The following is a 23,095-nucleotide window of genomic DNA, read 5'->3' on the forward strand; positions in this document are numbered from 1 at the left end:
TTCCAGCATTTTACTTTTTCTAAAGGGGACACTGCAAATGCTCATCCCCTTCAGCTTTTTTCTCATATTGTTCCATAACAGACTTCAAGTTTTCAAGTTGCTGGTCTTCTGGAATATTCTGAAGAAAGAGGAGTTGTGGAGCCATCAGTGTATATTAAATATGAGGTTCTGCCATCTTTCTAATGCTAAACATAAAATATTCTTGTTTTTGCAATATGTGATTGAGAAGTTCTTTTGTTTCTAGGATGTGATGCGTAATCCAGCCAGCATGGGAATTGTGCTGGAGCCTGTCTGCTGAAAATCAGTTGTGTGGAGGGATAGCACTGGCCCACATGGTTGATGAACTGTGTGCATGTTTATGTTTCATTTTCAGATCTTCACTGAAGCCCTAGAATTTCAAACAGTAGTGCTGGCCAAGAAGATCTTGGGTTATTTTCTTTGTTTCTTTTGTATTTATGCTGTGCTTACTCAAAACACAGCTATGGTTAACAAAATAGCTTAGTGCCATGTGCTTTTTACATGTGGATTATCCCAAAGTCTGATGGGAACACTTGGCTTATGGGATGCCTGGAACATAGCACTCAGTTGTGCACTGGCTGGCCAGCCTTCTTGCTGATGTTGGGATAAAAACTGAAATACCTGCTTTGAACTGTGCTAAACCGTATGCAGTTAGCCCAAGATGGTAGATGTTTGCAGTTGGTGTTAAGTTTTAATAGTTCTGTATAGGCTTGTGGCCCTAAATGAGATTTAGACCATACTCGTAGATATTGAGGAACAGCTAACTGTGGTACTCCAGCAGGGACACCCAAGGGCTTTTTATGGTGGAGTATGGATTAAAGAGAGGGCATATGAGAGATGACTGGCATGAACTACTGCTCAAAAATGTTTCTGATGCAGAATTTGGGGTATTAAAAATAAGCTGCTAATTTAATTGATCGTGTTTTATTTCCTTTCTTACTGCAATGCTGTGAACCATTTTTCTTGGTAACTTTCCAGGTGCTCTGGTATTTCACTTTGCCATTCCAATAACTAGAACTAAACACAGTGCTGCCAACAGAACAGCCCTCATCAGGCCTTTCTTTCAGCTTGTACTTTGTTGACAAGGTTAAAGCACCTTCTGTGTGCATTTGTCTGTTGCAACTTATTTTCTTTGGCTTATCATTTTGGAGGTGTCAGTTGCTACTTAATACTATCTCATAATTTTTTCTGGTGCATTTGCTTCATGTTAAGCCTCTTTAACAATAGCTTCCACTCCGTTTTTGCATGATTTATTGAGAGGACGTATTGTTTTCTGTGTTTTGGCATCCTTCTGTAATACATCTAAATCAGATGGAAGATTTTTATGCTGGTGTCCATGGCCAAGTTCATGCAGTAATCCCTGCGGAATTCCACTCAGTGCTTCCTCTAAAAGCTTCTCTTTACTGTTTTGCCTGTTTTATTATTTCTTCATCATTCTCTCTACATTGCCTTCCTGATGACGTTTAAATATTTTTTTCTGTGCTCTTGAACCAGTGTAGCACATGTGTGTTCCTGCTGTTCACATATATGTATCCTGATTCCCTCAGCATGTTCTCTTAATGTCCCTATGGGTCCCTGCATGTACATCAGTGCCTCTTTGGTTGCCACAGGGAATGGGAGAGATTGGTGCTGGCTTTTGTCTTTGCACAGCATCTAGCAAAATATAGCCAACCACAAGGGCAACACACGTGCTAGAGAATGGGTATTAAAGTGTGCTCTGCCCCATCTTCTGTCTCCATATTATTCTAGGAGGCAAAATGCTTTCAATTACTCTCTCACACTGGGCTTCTAGAACAGGTAGCATATTGCTCACCTCTCTCTCATCTTTCTTTCACTCTATGCTACTGTTATGAAAATAGCTGCATGGAGCATTAGTGCTGATGCTCACAGCCTGATCCACTCCTCATTCTTGCCTGTGCTTGTGGGAGACGAGGGTGGAGGAGGAGGAGGGAATTATTATTCTGCTGCTGACACAGGGAGAATGAGAGGGGCTTGATGCAACAGAAGATTATGTTCCCTGAGGATAAACAAACAGAAGGAGATAAATTAGGAGAGAGGATAATCCTGTTAATATGTGCATTCCTTAATTCTGATTCAGTTTTTCAAAACGTACAATTTCACAGAGGTTAGAGATTTAATTAGTAACTGTAAACCATCTCTTGAAGTTTACCTTATAGGTTGAGGAGTGATGCTTTGAGTTGGCATTTGAGAAGCACAAATCTGCCCGTAAACAGGAACGGTGGGCTGCGATATGAATATCGCATGAGGGAGAAATAATAGCGTGCACATCATCATTCCTTCCTCAATTAAAAAAATAAACTTTTGTTTGCTAGACTTCTTCACAATGCTGTTTGTTTGGAATTCAGAGCAGCTTACTCCTTGCAGTCTTCTGTTGCTTTTTCAGCAGAAGCTGGGCCATTGTGATATTTATCTGAATTCAAACAAGGCTAATTAAAAGAGCTGCTGACAGTTGTTGTGATCTGACTTTGACTGGAGCTTGATGGTCATTATGGGTAAATAATGAACCAGGGCTGCAAATGTAGCAGCTGCCAACTTGGGATAGAAGAACAGCTATTGCGTCCAATTTAAGGATCTATCGACCGCTTCCCTTCTCCCTGCAGATCTTCTTCCGAGCAGAAAACTAATGTTTTCTACTGCTTTGTTTTGTGGTTTCAGCTATTTCTGATATAGCCTATAATTTCCTCTTAAATATTTAACCTAGTCCATTATTAGCTTTCAGAGTTAACAACTTTTCCATGGGGCTTTCTTCTCATTTTTATTGTTTCGATTTTTTTTGTTGTTTTTTTTCTTTTTTTTCAGTTTGTTTTTATGTACAACGTAAGTGCTTTAATAATTATGATAATGTGCATTTAATTTGCCTGTTGCTGCAGAATAGAAATCAACTCGTTTTTTTTCTTTGCACAGCCATAATTTTGCAGCTTTTGTAATTGGGTGATGCTGTAAAAGGGATGCATCTACTTCCTCAAGCGTGCTTTTTCTCCAGGAGTTGCACTGAGCTCTCGTTGTATAAATCTTCAAAGCACTGACCTGAACCTCCATTTTTGTTCAAACATCAGTAGTTCGTGAGATATGCTGGTGCGAGGCTTATTCATCAGAAGAGTGAGGTAGCAATGACTTTCATTAAGGCGTAATTCCAGGTATGCCATCGCTTCATCATGAGCTTTGCCTTGTCCCATTAGCAAGCAAAACTGGTGCGTGCAAGGGAAAATGGCAGATTTTAGTAATAAATTAAATTAACTTTCCGCTAGAATCCCTGCCGTCATAAACGCAGAATGGACATTTAAAAGTCACTGCAGAATTTTATATCCACAAGAACTTCCCATTTGCTCAGCTGCCACGCGGAGAGGCGGCCGTGCATTATGTAAAATGTAGGAACGTGCGCATAATGCGGCACGACTCAGGGTCTTGCTGGGAGGAAATGATCCCGAGCGTGCCCCTAAAAGACAAGCCCCGTGCTCCGGGATATAATGATGAAAAATTGCCCGTTTATTTGTGCCTTTGTGCTTCGGCAAAAAAAACAAACTTTGGGTTGTTGGCTGTGCTGCGGCAGAGGGGCTTTGTGCACGGGTGGTGCTCCGGTTGTGCGAGGCCGGGCTGACGTGCTGCTGGTCCCAGCTATTCCGCATCACCCCCAGCATGTGCAGAGCCATCCGTCTGTGTCACCAGCACCCCAGAGGACATCTGACATGGGCTAAGGAACAGAGACCGTGATCGCTTACAAATCAAACATGGCACGCTCTAAACCGATTGTGCACGGCAATCTTTTCGAGAAAGGACAACTAATTGAACATGATAAAGTGTAAAGTTAATTAACACCCTTAAATTTGTTGATTACTTTCACGGGATTATATTGTTCGTTGAGTAGCAGCTTTCTGTCCCAGCTGTCGCCTTTTTAGCGAATGTCTCTGGTAAACAATAGAGACACCATAACAAGTCGTAAATGGTCCCTGTGACAGCAGCCCCTTGTGAGGCTGCATCTGTAGAAAATGATTAGAACAATTGCATTTTAAAGACGGCTCACATCGCAGCCCGGTCCCATCGGCCCTCTTCTTTATCTCTGGTGATGGCAGACTGGTTAAAACATTTAAGTTCTTTGGAGCAAATTAAGTGATTTACTGTGTTTCGGTTCTACAGCGATAGAATAGCTTCATAGCTCTACCTTTGGTGCCGATTTTTGTAATAGGGAGAGAAATGCAATCCCTTGGAGCGGTGGGGGGGGTTTTGTTCTGTGTTGTTGGTTTTTTTAATTATCTGAGGTCATTCTGTTTACTCATTTCTTAGAAATAGATTAAGCCCGTAACACTTCGTCTATGAAGCAACTAGAAGGGAATGACCTTCTATTTATATTGGATAAAATAAGTAGTTTCCTCTGGGTCATTTTACATTTACAGTATAATTTCAAATTATTTTTAATATATAATTATATTATATATATATTTGAAATTACATTTTAAAATAATTTTAAATGTCCTTTATTTCCAGTAAGGATTTGTAGCTGATGTTGCCCATACATGTTGGTTGCCTGTACCTGCAATTGCCTTTTAGTTGGTTTTTGATTTATACGTGTAACAAAACAATAGTAATCTTTCTGGTTAATCTCTCCTTGTGTATTTTGGTTTAACTTCTTGCGAGCTGCAAAAGCCAAAATATTCCTCTTGACCTGTCAGGTACTTAGAAGGCACTGCTTTGCGCTTAGAAGCACGTACACACATAGACAGATGCAAGCTCTTAAGTTCAGCCTAACTGAAGGAGAGCAATCACAACAAGAAACTGCTTGTTTGGGGTAACCATAATCACTTGGGTTACAGTTTTGCAAAGATATTGGGATAAGGGACCAGTGTTTCCTTGCTCATTGAAGGTACAACACTGTAAAATAGGAGAGAGCATTCAAACTTTATCACTTTAATTTTTCTTGTTGATTTTTACATCTATTTTGGATCGTAAGCCAGTTGCTGAAATTACGTCTTGCTCAATAGGCTGTATGCTGAATAGGTCACCGTTGAAATGGATGTTTGCTTTCTGAGCTTCTTCCCTCATCCTTAGTTTGTTCAAAGCAGCTAAGTGCTGCTTCATTCATGTTTGCTTTAAATTTTTCTTCTCAACTTTGTCAGCAGCAAAAGTTATTATCTGCAGGTGCAACACAACAGTGATCTAAGTGTCTTGGCGTAGGGGAATGGTTGGGTGCTCTGTGTATTCAGCAGTGTAGCTGGAATCCTCCTCTAACGCACAGCCCTGCAGTGCCACTTCTTTTTAACTTGACTGTGCCCTCCTCTTCTTTCAGAAATATAACACAACTGAAACTAGAAGCAGATATATTCATGTAGCATCTTCATTAACTTTCATTTTCCTAGCAATTTCTACTCTTTATAATAAGCAAACTGCTTGTAGACAAACTCCTCTTACTGATGTATCTCTAGGGGTAGGGCCTTTGTTTTTGGAGCTGGAGCCATCCGTTGCAAATTACAAGACTGTTTCCAAGGTACTAAATATTGCAGGAGGTGTAATAAGCAAGGAAAAATGGATATGGAAGTGCTTGGTGACTGGAGAACCTATAGGCTGCCTGGCTGGGAGCCTAAAACTTGAGACTGTCTGAATCCAAACTGTCTCAGGACAGCTGTGGCCAGTTGCTGCTATTATATGAGGGCCCCTAAGCTTCCATTCACTTTTTCATATAAAACTGTGAACTTAGGAGCTGCTCTATGTCAGGTTCGCTGGGCATACTGTGGGCATTCAGTGAGAACTACGTGGATTGCACTAATCCTTGCCCTGCAAATGACTCAGGCAGATGTGACAGAATGTCTTAAGGAGCTGCTCTCTATTTACCTGTTCTCATTGCAAGACATTAATCTTCCAAATCTTCCCAAGTGGTAATTAATCTTCCCAAGTGGAAAGCCTGTCCCTAGGTGGGTATGCGTATCACAGACCTTCTCTAGAACTTCTCATTGTGCTTTTTTCCCAGATTCTTTGTGTGTGTGTGTGTGTGTGCGCGCGTGTCCGTCTGTCCCTCCCTCCCACTGGCTAGCTCTCTTATCTGCAAACCTGTTCCTGTCAATTTATATTTCTGGGAAACACTCTGATAGTCTTATGATTTACTGACTCAGAATTGAGCTACTCTGTGCAATCTGCTGGCACGACCTCCTTAGAGGATTCTGCATGTGGGCTGGGGGGCTCTTACGGAGCACAGGGCTGCAGCCATGGGCACCAGTAGCCCTGCCTTGCAGAAGAGCAGGTCTTTGCACATGTTGCTTGCTAACAGAGTTTCTCAGAAACTGCCCCCTGACAACAAGAACAAGCTCTCAGTATTTTGAAAAGAACAAATAGATCCTGGATATGGACTTTTGACCTGGCACGGTACGCAAAGCGATGTCTGAGGCGGTAAGAAATCCTACAGAAGTCAAAACGTGAAAAGTAGTCATTAGCTTTGTTTTTTATTACATTGAGCTGCATTTCTTTCTTCCTTGCTCTCATCAGTGTTAGAAACTGTGAATACTTCACTGGCCTGCGTTGTTGGTGAGGAATCTGTGATTTTTGAAATAAAGCAGTATATTCTTATCTAATGACTTTCTATTTTTAGCTGAAGTTACAGTTCTTCTGCTCCTTCCTGCCTAATCTTGCAGAAATTACCAATGTTCTAGAATTGCTGCATTGTTTGTTTAATTCTGATAAAACAGCTAGTAATTGGGGAGGGGCCTCAATGATAAAATCTATTGTGAATTACATAGGCTTTTGTTTTTAAAAACAGAACTTTCCAAGCCTTCTGCATTATACGACAAATTGCTCTTTTTTTTTTTCTGGTTAGCTAATTTATTTTTTCTACTTAAAATGTAAGTGTTTGAACAAGTGAGAGAGTGCAGCTGTCAGAAGATTAACCAGCTGAAAACTATTGTCAGCATTAATTTTGCTCTAATAAATGACTCTCTGAAGCTATTTAGCAGTCTGTAATCTAGATACAAGGCTATTGACCTATGATGGATAGTACTGGATTTTGTTTGTAAGCTTTGACTTAAATTGTCTACTTAATTTGCTGCAGGTCAGATCACAGGATTAGTGGTAAAGGCCATTATGTGGTTTGAATAAAAATAGCTGGAGGAATGGAATGAAAATCATTGTGTTTATTAATGTACACGACCGCAAAGATTGCTACGTAGTAAATTGGTAGCCAACAAGATGACAATGACCTGTTTGTGTTAGTTCTAAATCTAGGCTTTGCTCTTTGCCAAGTTCTTGGGATTTGCCACATGAGTTGGCTGGGGAGGAGGTGTTCAAGTGAGATTAAGGATTGGCTGCAGATAGGATGTCTTAACAAGAGCAGAAAAGTCTTCACCATTGTCGATATTTCAGTACAAAAGTGCTTTTCAAGGAGCAGCATGTTTTGTATATATCACTTGAAAGCTTTGGGTCTGTGTTTTTCAAGACATTCCAGTTTGGGACTCCCCAGTAATGGAGTGAGTCCAGCAAAGGGCCACTAAGCTGATGAGGGGACTGGAGCATCTTTCATGAGGAGAAGCTTGGAGAAGGCTCAAGGGGATGTTATTATATAGAAGTGTCTGATGAAAAGGAGAGGGGCAGATCTTTATTAGTTGTTCCAAGACAAGAGGTAATGAGTGCAAACTAAAATACGTGAAATTCCATTTTGGGAGTGGGTTTTCATTTGTGATTACACAGCACCTAGCACAGTGCAGGGTGTTCCACTTACACCCTGGAAACTACTTCAATATGAGGATTGTTATGGATGTGATGGTAGTTAGTTCATGAAAAAGAATTGTGAATCATAGCTAGAGAACAGTCTGGCTTATGTAGAAGCAGAATGGTCTACCCCATAAAGGGAGAACAAACCATTTTATTTGGATGTTCTGTTTGCAAGAACACTGTTAACTAGTTTTATTTCAAATTATTTCAAATAAAACTAGTGTTTTATATCAAAGGGGCCATAATCTGTAGCTGTACGTCCTAAAAGGCCAAAGCTTGATGCGTAACACAGAAAATTTGTACTGGTTGTATTTCTTGCTGAAGTGAAAAATACTGGGGAAGCCAATGTGTTAATTAGTTTGGGGTAAATTTTCCTAGAAGCTCTACCAATTAAATCTGTTGGTGTTGAGGAGATCGACATTATAAGAGTAATTTGTATTAGAATTAGGCATCTTTTAAAGAGTGAAACACTTCATGCAGGTGCTAAATATCACACGGGGAAAAAAAAAAGGTGCTCTTTTTGTGCTTAAGAAGAATATGATTAAGAACTATGGGGTGTTCTTACTGACCTGTGGTAAAGATCGGATAGATTTTTTTGAATAAAACCGGGAATAGTGAGTTTGTATGTATGTGTGCCTGTCAATTGTTATATATTGGTTTTACTTAGTACTTTATATGATTGTGTGTTATGTTTATGCATAAAAAGCTAATATAAGGTTTCTGAAACATAGTAGAACTTTGCTTCTGATTAGAACCATTAGAACTGTGGCATTTCAAAAGGCAAGCAGTAGGTTTCGCACGTCTGTGACTTTTAGTTGTTCAGTTATCAGTCAGCAAGCATTGATAAAAACTTAGGAGTTTGGAAAAGCTGATAAAACAAGAGCTAACTTTGAGCAACTGTTTGTGAATAGTCGTGTTTGAAGAGCAGTTTGGCGACACAGACATTTTATGTAGTGATTCAGTTACAATGAATTTTATGGGGTGCAAAGTCACAGGAAGGGTTGGTTGTTTCTTCGTATGAAATTATGAAAAGTCACATTACCAGTTTTCTGTAATTCTTATGAGTTATTTGTCTGCCATTATTGCTGAAGATACAGCATTCTTTAAGATGGTTTTATCTTCTCAAGTGTTTGAGAATTAAGATATATAACCCTGTAAATACTCAGACATACTAAATGCATAGATTTTACATCATCGGACCCTACTGATCAGGTGAAGTTGTTAAGGCTTTTTAAAAGTACTGGTGTTAAATCCAATATTGTCTTGATTCAGGTGTTGGAGCTGCTCGAGCTGGAAACCTTACTTTCATGGTTGGTGGAGTGGAACAGGAATTTGATGCTGCCAAAGAGTTGCTAATATGCATGGGTTCCAATGTAGTCTACTGTGGAGAGGTTGGAACTGGACAGGTAATGCTGAGGCATGAAGGGTTATCTCAGACTTTTACTTTGACTACTTTATTTTTCTTGAATGATATTTACTCTCGTATTCCAAAATGAAATGCCTTGTATTATGTTTTCTCACTTGTTTCCTTATTCTTCAACCATGATGAAATAATATCTTGGTACCATTCTCCAGTATTTTGTATAGAATCATAGAATGGCCTGGGTTGAAAAGGGCCACAATGATCATTTAGTTTCAACCCCCCTGCTATGTGCAGGGTCGCCAACCACCAGACCAGGCTGCCCAGAGCCACATCCAGCCTGGCCTTGAATGCCTCCAGGGATGGGGCATCCACAACCTCTTGGGCAACCTGTTCCACTGTGTCACCACTCTCTGTATGAAAACCTTCCTTGTAAGTTAGCTTAGTAGCAGAACATCTGACCTGGTGCTTTTTCACATTGTCTTCTTAAATTGTACTTGTTAAAGGATACAGATTTTTATTTTATTTCTTCTAAATTTAGATTTATTGAATGTTCTGGAGGATAAAGAGCACCCACGTGCCATGTTTACTAACTGAGCTACTGTACTAAGAAAAAAATATTTCCTAATCGCTAAAGAAACCATAGGGCACCTTTCATTGACGTGTTATGCTACTATACATTTATGCTTACTGATGCTACCTCTAGAGAAGAGCTGTCTGAGCATATTTAATCAAAACTATCCCCAATTTAGTTAAAAAGATCTCTGTGTATTACTTATGCATAAATGTAATGCATTTTCATTGAAAATGCAAAAACTAATTGACTGATAAACTTATTTCCAGGCTGCAAAGATTTGTAACAACATGCTTTTGGCCATCAGTATGATTGGAACTGCTGAGACTATGAATCTTGGAATCAGGTTTGTTTGACTTTTGTATTGGATTGAAGGTGTTTTCTCTGTGTTAACAGTCTTGTGATTTACAGTTGACTTTTGCTGAGACAGTGATAATTGGATGGCATAGAAAATCTTTTGCCAGAAATTCTCTTATAAAAGCCATTAGCATGCTAAAGGTGTTATTTAACTAAGGTAGGGCTCTTCAGAACAGGAATATTCTCTTGTGTTGACTGTAAAGGTTGTTACATTCTGCATCTGAAGATAAGACTTTATTTATTCTGTTATAGTGCTCTATACAATAATGTTTGTCTTATATCACATGCATAGGGGGTAATATAGAGATAGGTATTCAGATTCTAAGCTAATGTGCATTGTATTCTGAACATTATTCTCTCATATGGCTCATATTGGCTTTATTTACCTTTGTGAAATCTTCCAAAATATACTGTGAAATAAAAGTTCTTATGCAGTGCATGTATCAGATTAAGATCAGCGCATAAAAAAACATCCTTTCTGTCAGAGTTTATCACTGTGGTTTGACCTAATTTCCAAAACTAATGCTTTGTCAAAGAGCTGGAGTATGTTCCACTCTGCTCTTTTCAGTGCTAAAAGTTTCATTTCTAGCAGGTGATGCATTTGACTTGTAAGAAGCAGTATATTGAAACAAACTGATTTTTCCTCTCCAGTTGTGTAACCAATTTATTTTTCCTGTTTTGTTTGAAATTTTTTAAATACAATGAGCGCAAGTACTGCTTCAGTATCACAGTATTTGAACCTTCCTAAATTCTCTTGGCCAGATCTAAAACATTTGCAAATTTATATGCAGTTCTAGGTTTGAAGAGATTATCTTCCAGTTGTGTATCTTTTAAGGGCTCTTCACGAATTATTCATCTCACAGTTGCATCCTTCCAGTTGGTCTGCTAAAACTGTAGGTAGTGTAGATACTTATCAACTGGGCTTTGGTATGCTCATGTGGATTTGCTGAACTATAAAAACAACAAGAGGGCATCAAATGCTTAAATAAATAAAAAAGAACACCTATGTGTGTGCAAATACACGAGGCAGCGTAATGGATTCACATTTCCTCTTAATTACCATATCAAGATGCAGTTGTTTTATTGAATTGCCCTTGTCTCAGATGTTAGACTATCTTGACCTATTAAGTTGTCATGTTGTAATTGAGATAAAAGAGGAATTTGCTTTGCATCAGTGCTAATTGGTTTATCAATATCCTGTACCATTTACATTTTAAAATTGAGAGTCTGTAAGATACAGAGGCACGTCTGTATTAAGCCATAATAAAAACAGTGGCATTGTATACAACTGTTGTAATTTAGTATGGTGTAAAGCTTTCATCATGTTCTGGTTTAAGTCATGTTTCACTTAATAAAGCATATGCAACTGATTTTTCATTAATTTTTTGTCTGCATTTGTAGAAATTACTATGTTTAGAATTAAAAATAAAGAATAAAGTCAAGAGGTTTGGAACACAGGTATTCTGGGCATGTAATCTGTGCACAGAACAAATGGATGCCTGCAGCCACTGTAGTAAAATTTTTAGAATTTTCATTTTATTGGCTTCCACTGAAAATTTTGGCTGAATTTGTATTCAGTATTTGAGAGCAAAAATCCATCTGGAGGTGACGATTTACTGTCCTTCCTTGCTTACAATGATAGCAGTCAAGAAGAAACTGTAGTTATTGTAGAAGAAACCTGCTGATTGTAACCTGAATAATATGAAACGTAGAAACCTCGTGCAGTTTTGGACTAAACGAGATTAAGGCGTAGGCAGTAATGTAAAGCAGTTCAGGACCCTTGCACTGATTTTAATGTGCCGTGGATTAAATCCTGGAGATGACTTTTGTGTACAAGTAGAACAAGAGCTTTCCACTCTTGGTGCGTACAGATTTCTAACATGCAAGTCACAGTTTTCTAATTGTTAAAAGTTTTCAATTTTTATTAAATGGATTACTTGTCTGTGGGTGTTTTTTTTCTTGTTGTTTGTTTGTTTGTTTTTTAAGTATAAAACTTTAATGATGGGTTGACTACCTAGTGAGAAATGGTTTGACTACCTGGGGAGAGTTGGAAGATGAACTGATAAAATCTGACTCGACCTAATAATAGTAAAGGACTCTGGAAACCCAAAAATACCCTCAGAGTAGAAACAGTGGAGCTTATACATCTTTTTAACTTCTAGATACAATATAAAATCTCTGTCATACATCGCATATATTTGCTGCATTCTAGTCTTGAGTTTTAAGCACTTTGGATGATCAGTTACTCAAAATATTACTGACTGAACTATATGCCACTAGAAAGTCATATTACAGTACCTTTCAGAAATCAATATGTACTTTCTTTAAAACAGTATGGCATTATACTATTAATAAACCACTTCTCTATTGTTTTCATTAACCATGTGGCCTCAATTTTCACTTTATTCATTTCAGATTTTTAAATTACATTTGTTATTGTTTATTTCTATTTGAAATTACAGAATTTTTCCATACTTCAGCATAAGTAGCAAATAGAACATTGTCCGAAGGAAGGAAAATTGGCATTAATGAACAAAAAATCCCCATAAGCTCCCAGAAAAAACAGGTGATATTGCTACATAATTGCTTTTATTATATTAGCTTGCCTTTAGACTTTACTCAGTATCATCTGCCTTTACTAATGTAAATGTCCACTTTCATTGGAAGTTATTGGATTTGGATTCCATAAGTAATATTAAGAAAAAATTCAGTCTGAGGTCTGATCATTGAAAAACCTATTTTATTTTTCCACTAATTTCATGCTTTATGAATGTTGCCATTAAAAGTTTTGAAGCTGTGGCAGACATTCTGGAAATGAATTTACACTTTCATTTGTATTATTGTTTCTCTAGCATGATAGTGACAGTCCTCAGTAGAAAAATTTTGCATAAGTAGATTTTTACTACATGTTTTTATGGATGATAGAATCATAGAATGGCTCAGGTTGGAAAAGACCTTCAAGATCATCAAGTCCAGGCAGAACCTAACCATACTACCCTAACTCTAACAAACCACTGCTAAATCATGTCCCTGAGCACCACATCCAAATGGTTTTTAAACACATTCAGTAATGTGCATATCTCAAAATGCCATAGTGAATTACTGTGTCAAATCAATGCACAGATTATGTGTAAGCTCCACAAATAAAAAATGAAAACATTAGTTGAAACTATCCACAGCCAGAGACTACTTTTCTTACTCTTTTTTTCTTTCTCTCATCTCAACGTCAGTAGCTTACTGAGTTCTGAGTTCCAGTGTAGCAGTGTCTAATACTAGCAAAGTAAGGCTTGGAAATGAGTTATTGATGATAATGAGTTTGTGTTTGGGTCAGATGGAAGCTGCTGCTCGTCAAGCAGTGCTTAGTCCCTTCAGAGGCTCAGGGAAGGGCTTCTCTGCTGACACAAGACAGTACAAGGTAGTTTAATGGGGTTGGGATATGAAGGACCATGACAGCAGTAAGTGGTCTTTGGCACTGCAGAATCACTGTTGGGCTTCTAACAGCAGAGGAAGTCTTCTCCACTAGAAGGAATTACTCTGGTACTCAGATTTGTGTCAGAAGACTGCTGTTTCCTTAGCAGTTTTACTGTAAATTAGTTTGTGCTTCCTTGTGCATTTTTAGATCTTTAAAGTGCAAAGATGGTGAAAGAACTTTGCCGTCTATTGCCAAGCCTCCAGATCTGGTTTTAGTGAGCATCCTTGGGTTGTAGATGAGCAGAAATGGGAGTCAGCAGCATAAAAAGGCCTGCGCGCCAGCCTGAGGCATGCAGCCCTGAGCGCATTCCCATCACAAATTTTAGAAAGAAGGCCTTAAAACTGAATTCCTCTGAGAACTCTGTCTCTGCTGTCTTCATCTAAGTCTTCTGAAGGTTACTAATGATGCTTCAGAGCACTTACCTTGTTTAAAACACCAATAGCACAATCATTTTTAGCTGTGGTAGAAAAGTCATAAGGTTCCATTTGAATATTTTGCAACTTCATATAGTATTTCTCCCAAGCACCTTGAGATGTGGATCAACAGTTCAGCTACTACCATTGTTACACCATAAAATGAGACATATACACCATAATATGAGGGCATATATTTTTTTCTTTTCTGTGAAATGTCTTGTGAGTTTCTCTCTCTGTTCCAGACTGAACTCCTGGAGGTATGTGTGAAAAATGCAGTATTTTATTTTGTTAAAGCTCTGTAAAACTTAAATATTGAGCAGTGGCTCAAAGGGATCCTACTTGAACCATTTTTTGTTGTTGTTTGTGTGCTCATTGCTTAATTTCTGCTATTTGTTTCATGAGGAATGTTAGTGAAGAAGCTGTAATTTGGGGCAATGAATTGTTTTTGTGCTCTATTAGAAGTACAGTTAGTACATAGACTTCTGCTTATAAGGAATAAGAATATTTTGGTAATTGTAAATTCACACGCACATGCACAAGCTCTTGCCACATTCAATGGCAAGTTGTTATGGGGACTGGCAGACTGTCATCATTTTGATAGCTTGAGCAGTATATCTCCTGAACAGCAATGGAGCTCTTATGCAGAGAGTATCATATGTTCCCAGCCAATTTACAGGGAAACAGCAATAACATTTTATCATGGTTGAGAGCCCAGTAGCTGCTTCCTATTAAACTTGCCCTTTCAGATACCTGTCTCGGATTAATTTGTTGATTTCAAATGGAAACTCAGTCTTCTCCACTGAAGCATGACTTTCTAGGATAGACTCTCACTGAATGACAATTACTGTATATTCTAGCTAGTTTCAGACCATTACAAGCCTTGGGCACAGTGGAAGACAGAGGACTTCTTCAGTAACTGATTTTAATATGTCTAATTTTAACTGTCAGTTATATATGCACCATTGGATGAATCCTCAGAAAGATGAAATGCAAAGCACTTCTAACTTGCTCTTATTAATGATACACTTGCTGCAAAGGAGGAAAAAAAAAATAGGTTCAGGTCTCCTGCAGAGAATCTGCATGATGTTTTAAGAGCAGCGGAGTTTGAAGGAGCAGGGATTTAAACTGATGCTGTCTGCCTTTTTCCTTTGCTGGAGCAAAAATATGCCAGTAATGCAGGTGGTATTTTACATATCTGCCTGACACATGGTTATCTTTTAAAATGTATTTTCACAGAGAGGCAGTTGGTACGCTTTGAGGAGAGCATTTTTGGGAAGGGTTATATATGCATTTGGAAATAATAAGTTCTCTGCCTTGCAGTGTACTTGTAGCTGTAATTACAGATCACTGCACGCAGGCACTGCACTGCTAAAAATACCGATCTGGGTGTAAGAATGATAAGGAAACAAACAAACCAAAAGATTTCTTTTGGCCAAAAAGCAGCTGCTTTGTGCTTGAAAGCTCAGGCATTGTGTGCTCCCAATGCATCTGGGGTTTTTTGGTTGGTTGGTTTGGGTCGGTTGCATTTGGTTTTGATATTTTTGATGACAACAATTAAGGCCTTTATTTTGAGAGGTTCTTGATGAAGATTTTGATACGCTATACAGGATAAAAGTACAATTAAAATACTGTGAGGACATACTGGTGCTGGAAAATACGATCCTTTTTTTTTAAAGAAATGGCAATTGAAAGCTTTCAGAGGACTTCAGTAAATGGGGAGGAGGATAAAGCCCAGTCCCAGGGGCTGGTGCAGCAAGTCATAAATAAGGCTGTACAGCAGTGATGCTAAAAAGGTACCTCTGCAGTACAGAAAGTGATCTTGCTTTGCATTAGGAAGACAGAATTGCAGAGACGTGTGCTGTTGTGGGAACAAGAAGCGTATTGTAGAGATTGCTGCCTGAAACATTTTTTTTCAAATCCTAAAATCCTATTGGAATAAACAGACATAAATTTAGGAACTGTTCCACTGATAATGAGACTTAATCACCTAAAAATTAAAACCTCGAGAGCTGCAGAGCCTGGAAGGGGTGTTAGGATTCCAATGGCTATGGAGATCTGCAAAAAGTCTGTGTTAAAAGCTAATGTAAGGACTTGTATAAAGGCTAAAGCTCCTCTGGAATTTTGTGGGAAAGTTTTTTTTATTTTTAACCTGTTTTCCTGTCCCTGGCAAAGGGGGTGCAATATATCCATTTTAAAATGTCCTTTTCTCATCTTTGATTGTTGCTGGAAATAATTACCTTGATTTCTTTCTTGTACAACTGTAACTGACCATTTCTACAGGATCAGATAAGCTACTGTCGATTAGCGTTGGTATAAATATAATTAGAGTAAAATTTATATTAGCAACTTGATGTCAGCATTAATACAAATTCGTAAAACAGTTAATTTTCTAAAATATTAATATACTTTCAGTCTACATTGAGCAGCAGTTTGTGCCATCAGCTCTATTTTCGAACAAATGGAACCATTCTAAAACAAATTTTCTACTTGGACAAGCTTTGTTTTACCAGGATCAGTAACCTTATCAACAGTTGACCCAGAACTATGATGTATGTTTGTGAATAGATAGCATATGTCACGGTAAGAGGCAGACTTGCCTCATAAGCTAGAGTATGTAATGAAGATCAAGTAACAGCGAAGCAAAATACAGATGTATACAATAGTAATATATATATTTTTAGAAATGTATCGGGTTCGATACTTGCTTCTCAATTATTTGTTTTGTTCAGCTTTAGATAGTACAATTTTGTTACAAAGAACAGGTGTATGATCTAGTCACTGACAGAACAGAATGCCTTATAGCAATTAGAAGGGAGCTGCACTTCTGAGAAGGCCTTTATTTTGCTTGCACTTTCAGAATTGCTAGATTGAAGGCACTTTGCTTAGTGCAAAGGAAAAAATCTCTGAAAATCTACTGCTTAAATGGTGGATTGATGGTCTTTAATCTAAAATACAGCTCTGCTACCCCCAATATCAATACTGTGTCATTTTTCATGGCTCATAGTAAAGGGAGAGAAATGATGGCAGAGTCCTAAAATATAAAACAAGTCACCCATGTCTTGCGCATTTTGACATTAACAGTTCTCTTCCTTGACCTTTGACAGATTAGGGCTTGACCCAAAGCTGCTGGCCAAAATTCTAAATATGAGCTCGGGTCGCTGTTGGTCAAGCGATACGTACAACCCTGTTCCTGGAGTGATGGAAGGAGTACCATCTGCTAATAATTATCAAGGTGGCTTTGGAACAACGCTCATGGCTAAGGTATGGAATACTGACATGTAAAGGTATATTGCTTCTCTCTGGGCTTCTAGCAAGCATTCTCAGTGAAGATTTATGATTACAAGGAGATGTGCGTGCATTGACAGAGGACATCTCAACCTGTTACTGTAGCTCTGAATTAATGAGTAGTGTAGTGGGCTTTCCTTTAATTTCCAGCCTCTTCCTAGCTATTGTTACTGCAGAGCCACTCAGTGAGATGATATGCACTTTCTTAGTTCTCACTTGCCCTAGAGCTCCCAATGGACTTGTGTGTATGGCAAGTGCTCAGCAAGCCTTTTAGGTGGCTCTCGCATGACTGCTCTGAAACTTAAGAGCCTCAGCTCAAGTTCAGGAAAACCGTGCTGAACAAATTACTTGCCCATAATGGCGAAAGCATCTAAAACTTTTGGCCTGATCTCTTCCAGATACCTTATGCTGTGCTACCACAAATGCCTTCTAGCATCCCCTTCCTTGCTGAGCCAGTTTCTAATGTGTTTGCCTAAGATCATGTAGAATGCATAATGCAGACAGGCTTCTACCCATATCCTCTGCAGACTGATTTTCTACAAGTGCTTGTGCTGTGCTGTGACCTCTCTTGAATTGTTGTCAGTGGCGGCAAATGTAATACTTCTAAGAAGTAATAACCCAGTGATTTAAATTACTTGTCTGCAAAGTGAGAAATCTGGGTTTTAGGTCCTTCTCAGTATGAAGAATTTGTAACTTACAGCTATTCCATCCCAGGAGGGTACACTTACTGCCACACTCTTGGCTGTTAGAGGAAAAGTACTGTCCTGAGTCACTCTGTGGTCAGGAAAGCAAAGCTCTTGGAGGCCAGAGGAAAGTAGGCAAGGAGGTCAGGGCTGTGCATCATGCTGATGAGGATGCAGTTGGAGGGAGGAACTGTAGGGCACTGACTTTTGAACTTCTTCTGCTTTTACACAATGATTGCCTAAGGTTAATTACAAAAACAGCCCTGGAGGAGAACTCTGATCTCATCCCTTGATGGCTGGTGTGCAGTAATCTAAGTTTATGCAACAACAGCCAGCAGCTTTCATGTCTTTGAGGGATGTGTTAAAATACTGGAAAGCAGCAGTTTTTACGTCGTGTTCATGTCATTGGACACAGGAGACAAGAAAACATTATTAAAATTCCTGATTTATAAAATGCTTCATATTATGCATTTGAGGTTGGCCAGGGTTATTGATTGGAGATGAGCAACATGATCCTAGCTGTGTCTCAAAGCTCTTGTTGCTATCACGTGCAGCTTTCAAAATCCATTCTGCCTGTTGTGCATTGTTTCACACTGGAATCTCTGTTCTTCTGGTTCTTAACTGTCACACTTGTCTTGATTAACCTCATAATATAAATAGGATGGAACATATTCCCCTCCCTTTTAACTTTCTGTGTAAATGGTGAATTTTTTCTCCCTTTTGTTCTGCTTCTAAGAGGGACCTGTGTCTAAGATCTTTGTTGGAGGAACAGCAGCTTGGCTTGTGCTTGTTCGTTGAAACTGTCAGCTTTTGTTTAAAGTATTATCAACACAAAAGAGGATTGTTTCTCAGACATTTTTAGTTGCTCTTCACCTTTTCTGATGCCTCACCTGCCCATCCTGTCTTCTAGACAGCTTATAGGCTGCCTCAGTAAGAGGGAAAGACAATAAATTCCTTTCATGCCTCTTCAGTATCGATAGAAAATTACTTGAATGAGTAAGGAGCCAAGAGAAAGCTGATCACATTTGTGATTTACATGGTGAAGTAGTGACCAGTTTTAAGACACTGCTCCTTAGTTGTCAGAGGACTTCTATGATCCCTTTCATCCTGGTATGTGATAGATCATGTAGTATATAAGTTGAGCTGGGGACTCTTGTCTGGGAAGTACAAAGCATGCTTTTCCACTTACAAGAAGCAAAAGCCAACTATGTTCACAGCATGGTTACTGATTAAATGTTGTCCTTGAATCCTGAGAAAAGCAAGATTTATACCATAGTATTCTTGACTGATTGTGCTTTATTTCAAATGACTAAGTTTCATTTACATCAGCTCCAAAATAAGTCTAAGGAATCACACGTTTCTACTGTGACCATTTTTTGTGGATCTTTTTGTCGTTGTTGTTTGTTTTTACTTTTTTAAAATAAGTTTGCAACTGTCTCTTGAAAGAGAATGTTTCCCTTTTCCAAGCTGAGAAAAAGTGAACAAAATAGTTGGTACAGTAAGAGATCTGCAAGGTTTTATCAGCTCTGTTGAGTATGAGAAGGCCCGTAGATTATGCTCCGATTTTCACTTTTTCCAAAAGGTCAGCAAAAGACAAATTTCCTTTAGAGCAGTTTTGTGCTATTTCACTCAAGGAATCTCCAGCTTTGAGAGAAAAGATGCAAAATCTTTTACAACCTCAAGCTAAAGATAAACTTTATTACCAGGTTGTGTTTTTATTCCTTCAAAGTTCCAATTAATAGAATGAAAATTTTAAAAACAAACAGAAACCCCCAGGACCTTCCTGACTTTGGAGTCAGGAGTCCTGGTTCAAGTAAATGCTGAGATGCTATCTAATATTTCAGCCATCTTGGAGCCCAGGTTTCATTGTAAAAGCAAACAGACCTGCTTTATAAAATTGTCCCTGTGCAAGCAGTCTGTTCAGAGAGTTTCAGGGACTGTTTTTGTGCAAGCCCCTTCAGAGAAAAATAAACCACTACTATTGAAACTAAGGACCTTCATTAGTTTGGAGCAGGATGATTTTGCTGTTCTGTTATTACATGAAGTGATTTAAGATTTTTTGAATGAAGTGGACAATATGGCAACATTTCACAAAGAGGGGCTGGACAAGGTTAGGATTATATCATGGAATATCTTACTGTAAGTTAGGCTGAAGTCACTATTCTTAGACTTAAGTCATCAGTCATTGCTAGGCAAAAAGGAATGATCTGCAGTGATGCAGATGAGGAATTTTATCTGAATCCTGTGGCATGTGATACGTATGTTTTTCCCATTTTCCTAGATCTTGAAGTCATTCAAGGGTAATAGGAAGAGTAACTATAATTCTGATTTGTATCAGAATGACCTTTATAGGGCCGATTTACAGATCGAAGTGACATTTAGAGAATAGAGTAAGATCTTGAATTTCCTTGTGCTAATTCAAATACAGACGCACAGAAAGTAAAGACCTGTCTTGTAAGTCATTCCTGAGAAGCCAAAAGTGCTCTCAGCAGTACTACAGTCTCTCAGTTCTTCTTATTTGTCATAAATATACATATATTTTTAAATTAAACCCACTAAAAAGTGCAAATTCTATGAGCCACCACAGTCTTGGATGGACAGCAAATGTAGTCACACACTAGTAACACTGGAGAAGTGTTTCTGCAGCTTTCTTAAAATGTGGACCTCATAATTAAGTTCCATTCTCTTGCAATACCTTATGAAAGCAACCTTGAGAGTAAGCATTACTGTCATACTTAGAAAAAGATCTGTTTCTGTATCCAGGCTCTTGCTAGCTATTCTTTCGTCAGTGAGTTTCATGTCTGATTCAGCTTTAAAATTCAAGACATCCTCGAACCTGACTCGTCATTTCTGTCCAGCATGAAGCTGATTTTTTTCTAACTAACTTTAGTTAGTCATTGTGCTGGTACTTGCCTTTTATTTTTCTCCTGTTTATTTTGGATTATAGATATAGTTGACCAAATGCTCTGGAAGGAAAGGATTTCAAATTCTTCTTCTTGACAACCTCATTTTTTGCCCCAAACTTAGTGTTTAAAAATGCAATTGAATTATTCTCTATATCCTTTCATCTTCGCTCATTACAGAAGGTATCAAGTTGTTGCAAAACCAGGACAGTTCCCTAGGGAATTCCTTAATACATCCTTTCAGTGAGGCTGCAGACCATTTATATTCGCAAAATGGCTCACACCTATCATTCTTTCATTAATTGCACGGTCACATTATAGTAAATGTAAATGAGAGGCTTCAATTTTGTTGCTTTTCAAATACCTTTGTTTTTAACTTTTCTTAGCAAGAAAAATGTCGTCTCACTCAAACAATATAAAACGTATGTGAAATACTTAAGTAAATATCCAGAAGAATTTTAGTTTTGGTGATAGTGTAGTAAAGTAGAGGAAAAAAAAGTCTGAGCCTTCCTATCAGGTTGCATAGTGATCAAGAAAATTTTCCCTGTCCTGAAGGAAGTTGTCTTCCTTGCAGAGCTGTGTGTGGGTTGGGTTGGGTTTTGTTTTGTTTTTTTCCTATTGAATAACATTGAGTTACTGTTTTCAAAATTAAAAACTAAACAAAGACTTCTTTCTTCCAGGACTGAAATCTTATACAGTAGACTTCTCTTAATAATGAAAATCATTTAACGTATTGTATGTACATGGCTATTGATAATCTTGTCATTTTTTTCTTGACCTTTTTCCTTCCCTTCTTCCTCTCTTCCCTCTTCCTCTATCCTTCCTCTCAGGATCTTGGCCTGGCCCAGATTTCTGCCACCAACACAAAGACACCAGTTCCTTTGGGATCCCAGGCACATCAGATCTACAGGATGATGTGTGCGAAAGGCTATGCCCTGAAAGACTTCTCAGCTGTGTTCCAGTTTTTACGTGAGGAGGAAAGCTTGTGAGCTGTCCTTTGGCAATGGACACAATAATAAACCACATTTTTTTTTTATCCTTACAGCTCATTTGAGAAATACATGGGTTTAATGAAATACTGTGCATACTGATCTCATACAGACTAATAATCTTTGGTTGTCTGAATCACAACAAACTCCGGGACTTCATCAATTCTTGAAAAAGTGAGCCAGAGGAAGGGGTGGTTTGGCAGCTAGCCAGACAGTGATTTCGTTTTATAAGAACCATCAAAAGTTTTTTCACTAGATGCAATAAATAAATGAATATTTTTTTTTATTAAACACTTAATTGCATATAAAATAATTTACATTACGACCGCAAACTTAGGTGAATCTTGAAGAGTAAAGTTATATAGTGATTTAATGATATATAGCGATCTATCAAAATTAAAAGTGAATACTGTATGGAAAAAGGGAAGATTTCTTTTTCAATGAAGAAACACAGCTTGAGATGGGTTTTATTATTTTTTTCTTGGACCTACTAGCCTTGGATTGATATGTAGTGAATTTTACCTGGGGTTCAGGTTGCAGATTAAGTTTATAGGCACATGTTACTAAGTGGAGAGCTGTTACAGCATGTTTGCCTGATAGACTTAGTTAAAATAACATGGTATGCGTGTCTCTGCTGTAAAACTCTTACTGTATTTTGCTAATCCAGTTTTATATTTTCTTGTATTCTGTCACACATTTTCTGTCACACATTTTTCAGAGCTCAAGAACAGCACTTTCCAGAAGTTCTAACCAAGTGTGTGTTTGCTTTAAGCAACTACTGAAGTAATAGAAACCTAAACCCCATTATTTTGAGAAGAAATAAAAATCTATGCTGGTAAATACTTGCTCTATGATTATTTGCTTTTAGTTTTGATGTAATCTTGCATACACACAATTCACTAAAAAGGCACTAAGTGGTCTTACATTTTAATTTGCTTGGGTTTTTACAAATTATCTTTCAGGAACAGGTTTTTGAAGAACTCTTGACTGTGTGATGCATACAGTAGTATATTTGCCTATGTATTACTTTAATCATTCACTGCTTCTGGCAAAATACAAGTGTAAACTTAAATTTATGAATATAAGTACTCACATCCATACTGACTCACAGGTTCTAGGTTCAATCAATGGTCAATTATGCATTTACATTCCAATTTTGGTTCTGTGACAGATCCCTTTATATGTGCACATTCAGATGAGAAAATTTTGTGTTTGAATTAGCTTAACTCGGTAACTTCTGATAACTTGAATGTTACATTTTAACCTGTTAGTGACATTATATGAAGTCATTAAACTACAGATTGATCTGGTTTCCTTTCAGTTTGCTT

General features: G+C 38.1%; 1 protein-coding gene across 2 annotated transcripts in view; it reads left to right on the forward strand.

The window, feature by feature from the left end:
• The window catches only part of HIBADH (3-hydroxyisobutyrate dehydrogenase), an 80,793-nt gene extending 58,186 nt beyond the window's left edge, over positions 1-22,607 (forward strand). For both annotated transcript variants that reach the window (XM_031590153.2, XM_090142636.1), the window contains exons 5-8: positions 9,001-9,134; positions 9,932-10,008; positions 17,012-17,168; positions 21,609-22,607. In XM_031590153.2, the coding sequence (XP_031446013.1) occupies positions 9,001-9,134; positions 9,932-10,008; positions 17,012-17,168; positions 21,609-21,767 (527 nt within the window). In that variant the 3' untranslated portion in view covers positions 21,768-22,607. The remainder of the gene's footprint in view (positions 1-9,000; positions 9,135-9,931; positions 10,009-17,011; positions 17,169-21,608) is intronic.
• Positions 22,608-23,095: the final 488 nt, after the last annotated feature.

The sequence above is a fragment of the Phasianus colchicus genome, chromosome 6 (genome assembly GCF_987193195.1).
Source record: "Phasianus colchicus chromosome 6, bPhaCol1.hap1.1, whole genome shotgun sequence".
Classification (NCBI taxonomy): Eukaryota; Metazoa; Chordata; class Aves; order Galliformes; family Phasianidae; genus Phasianus; species Phasianus colchicus.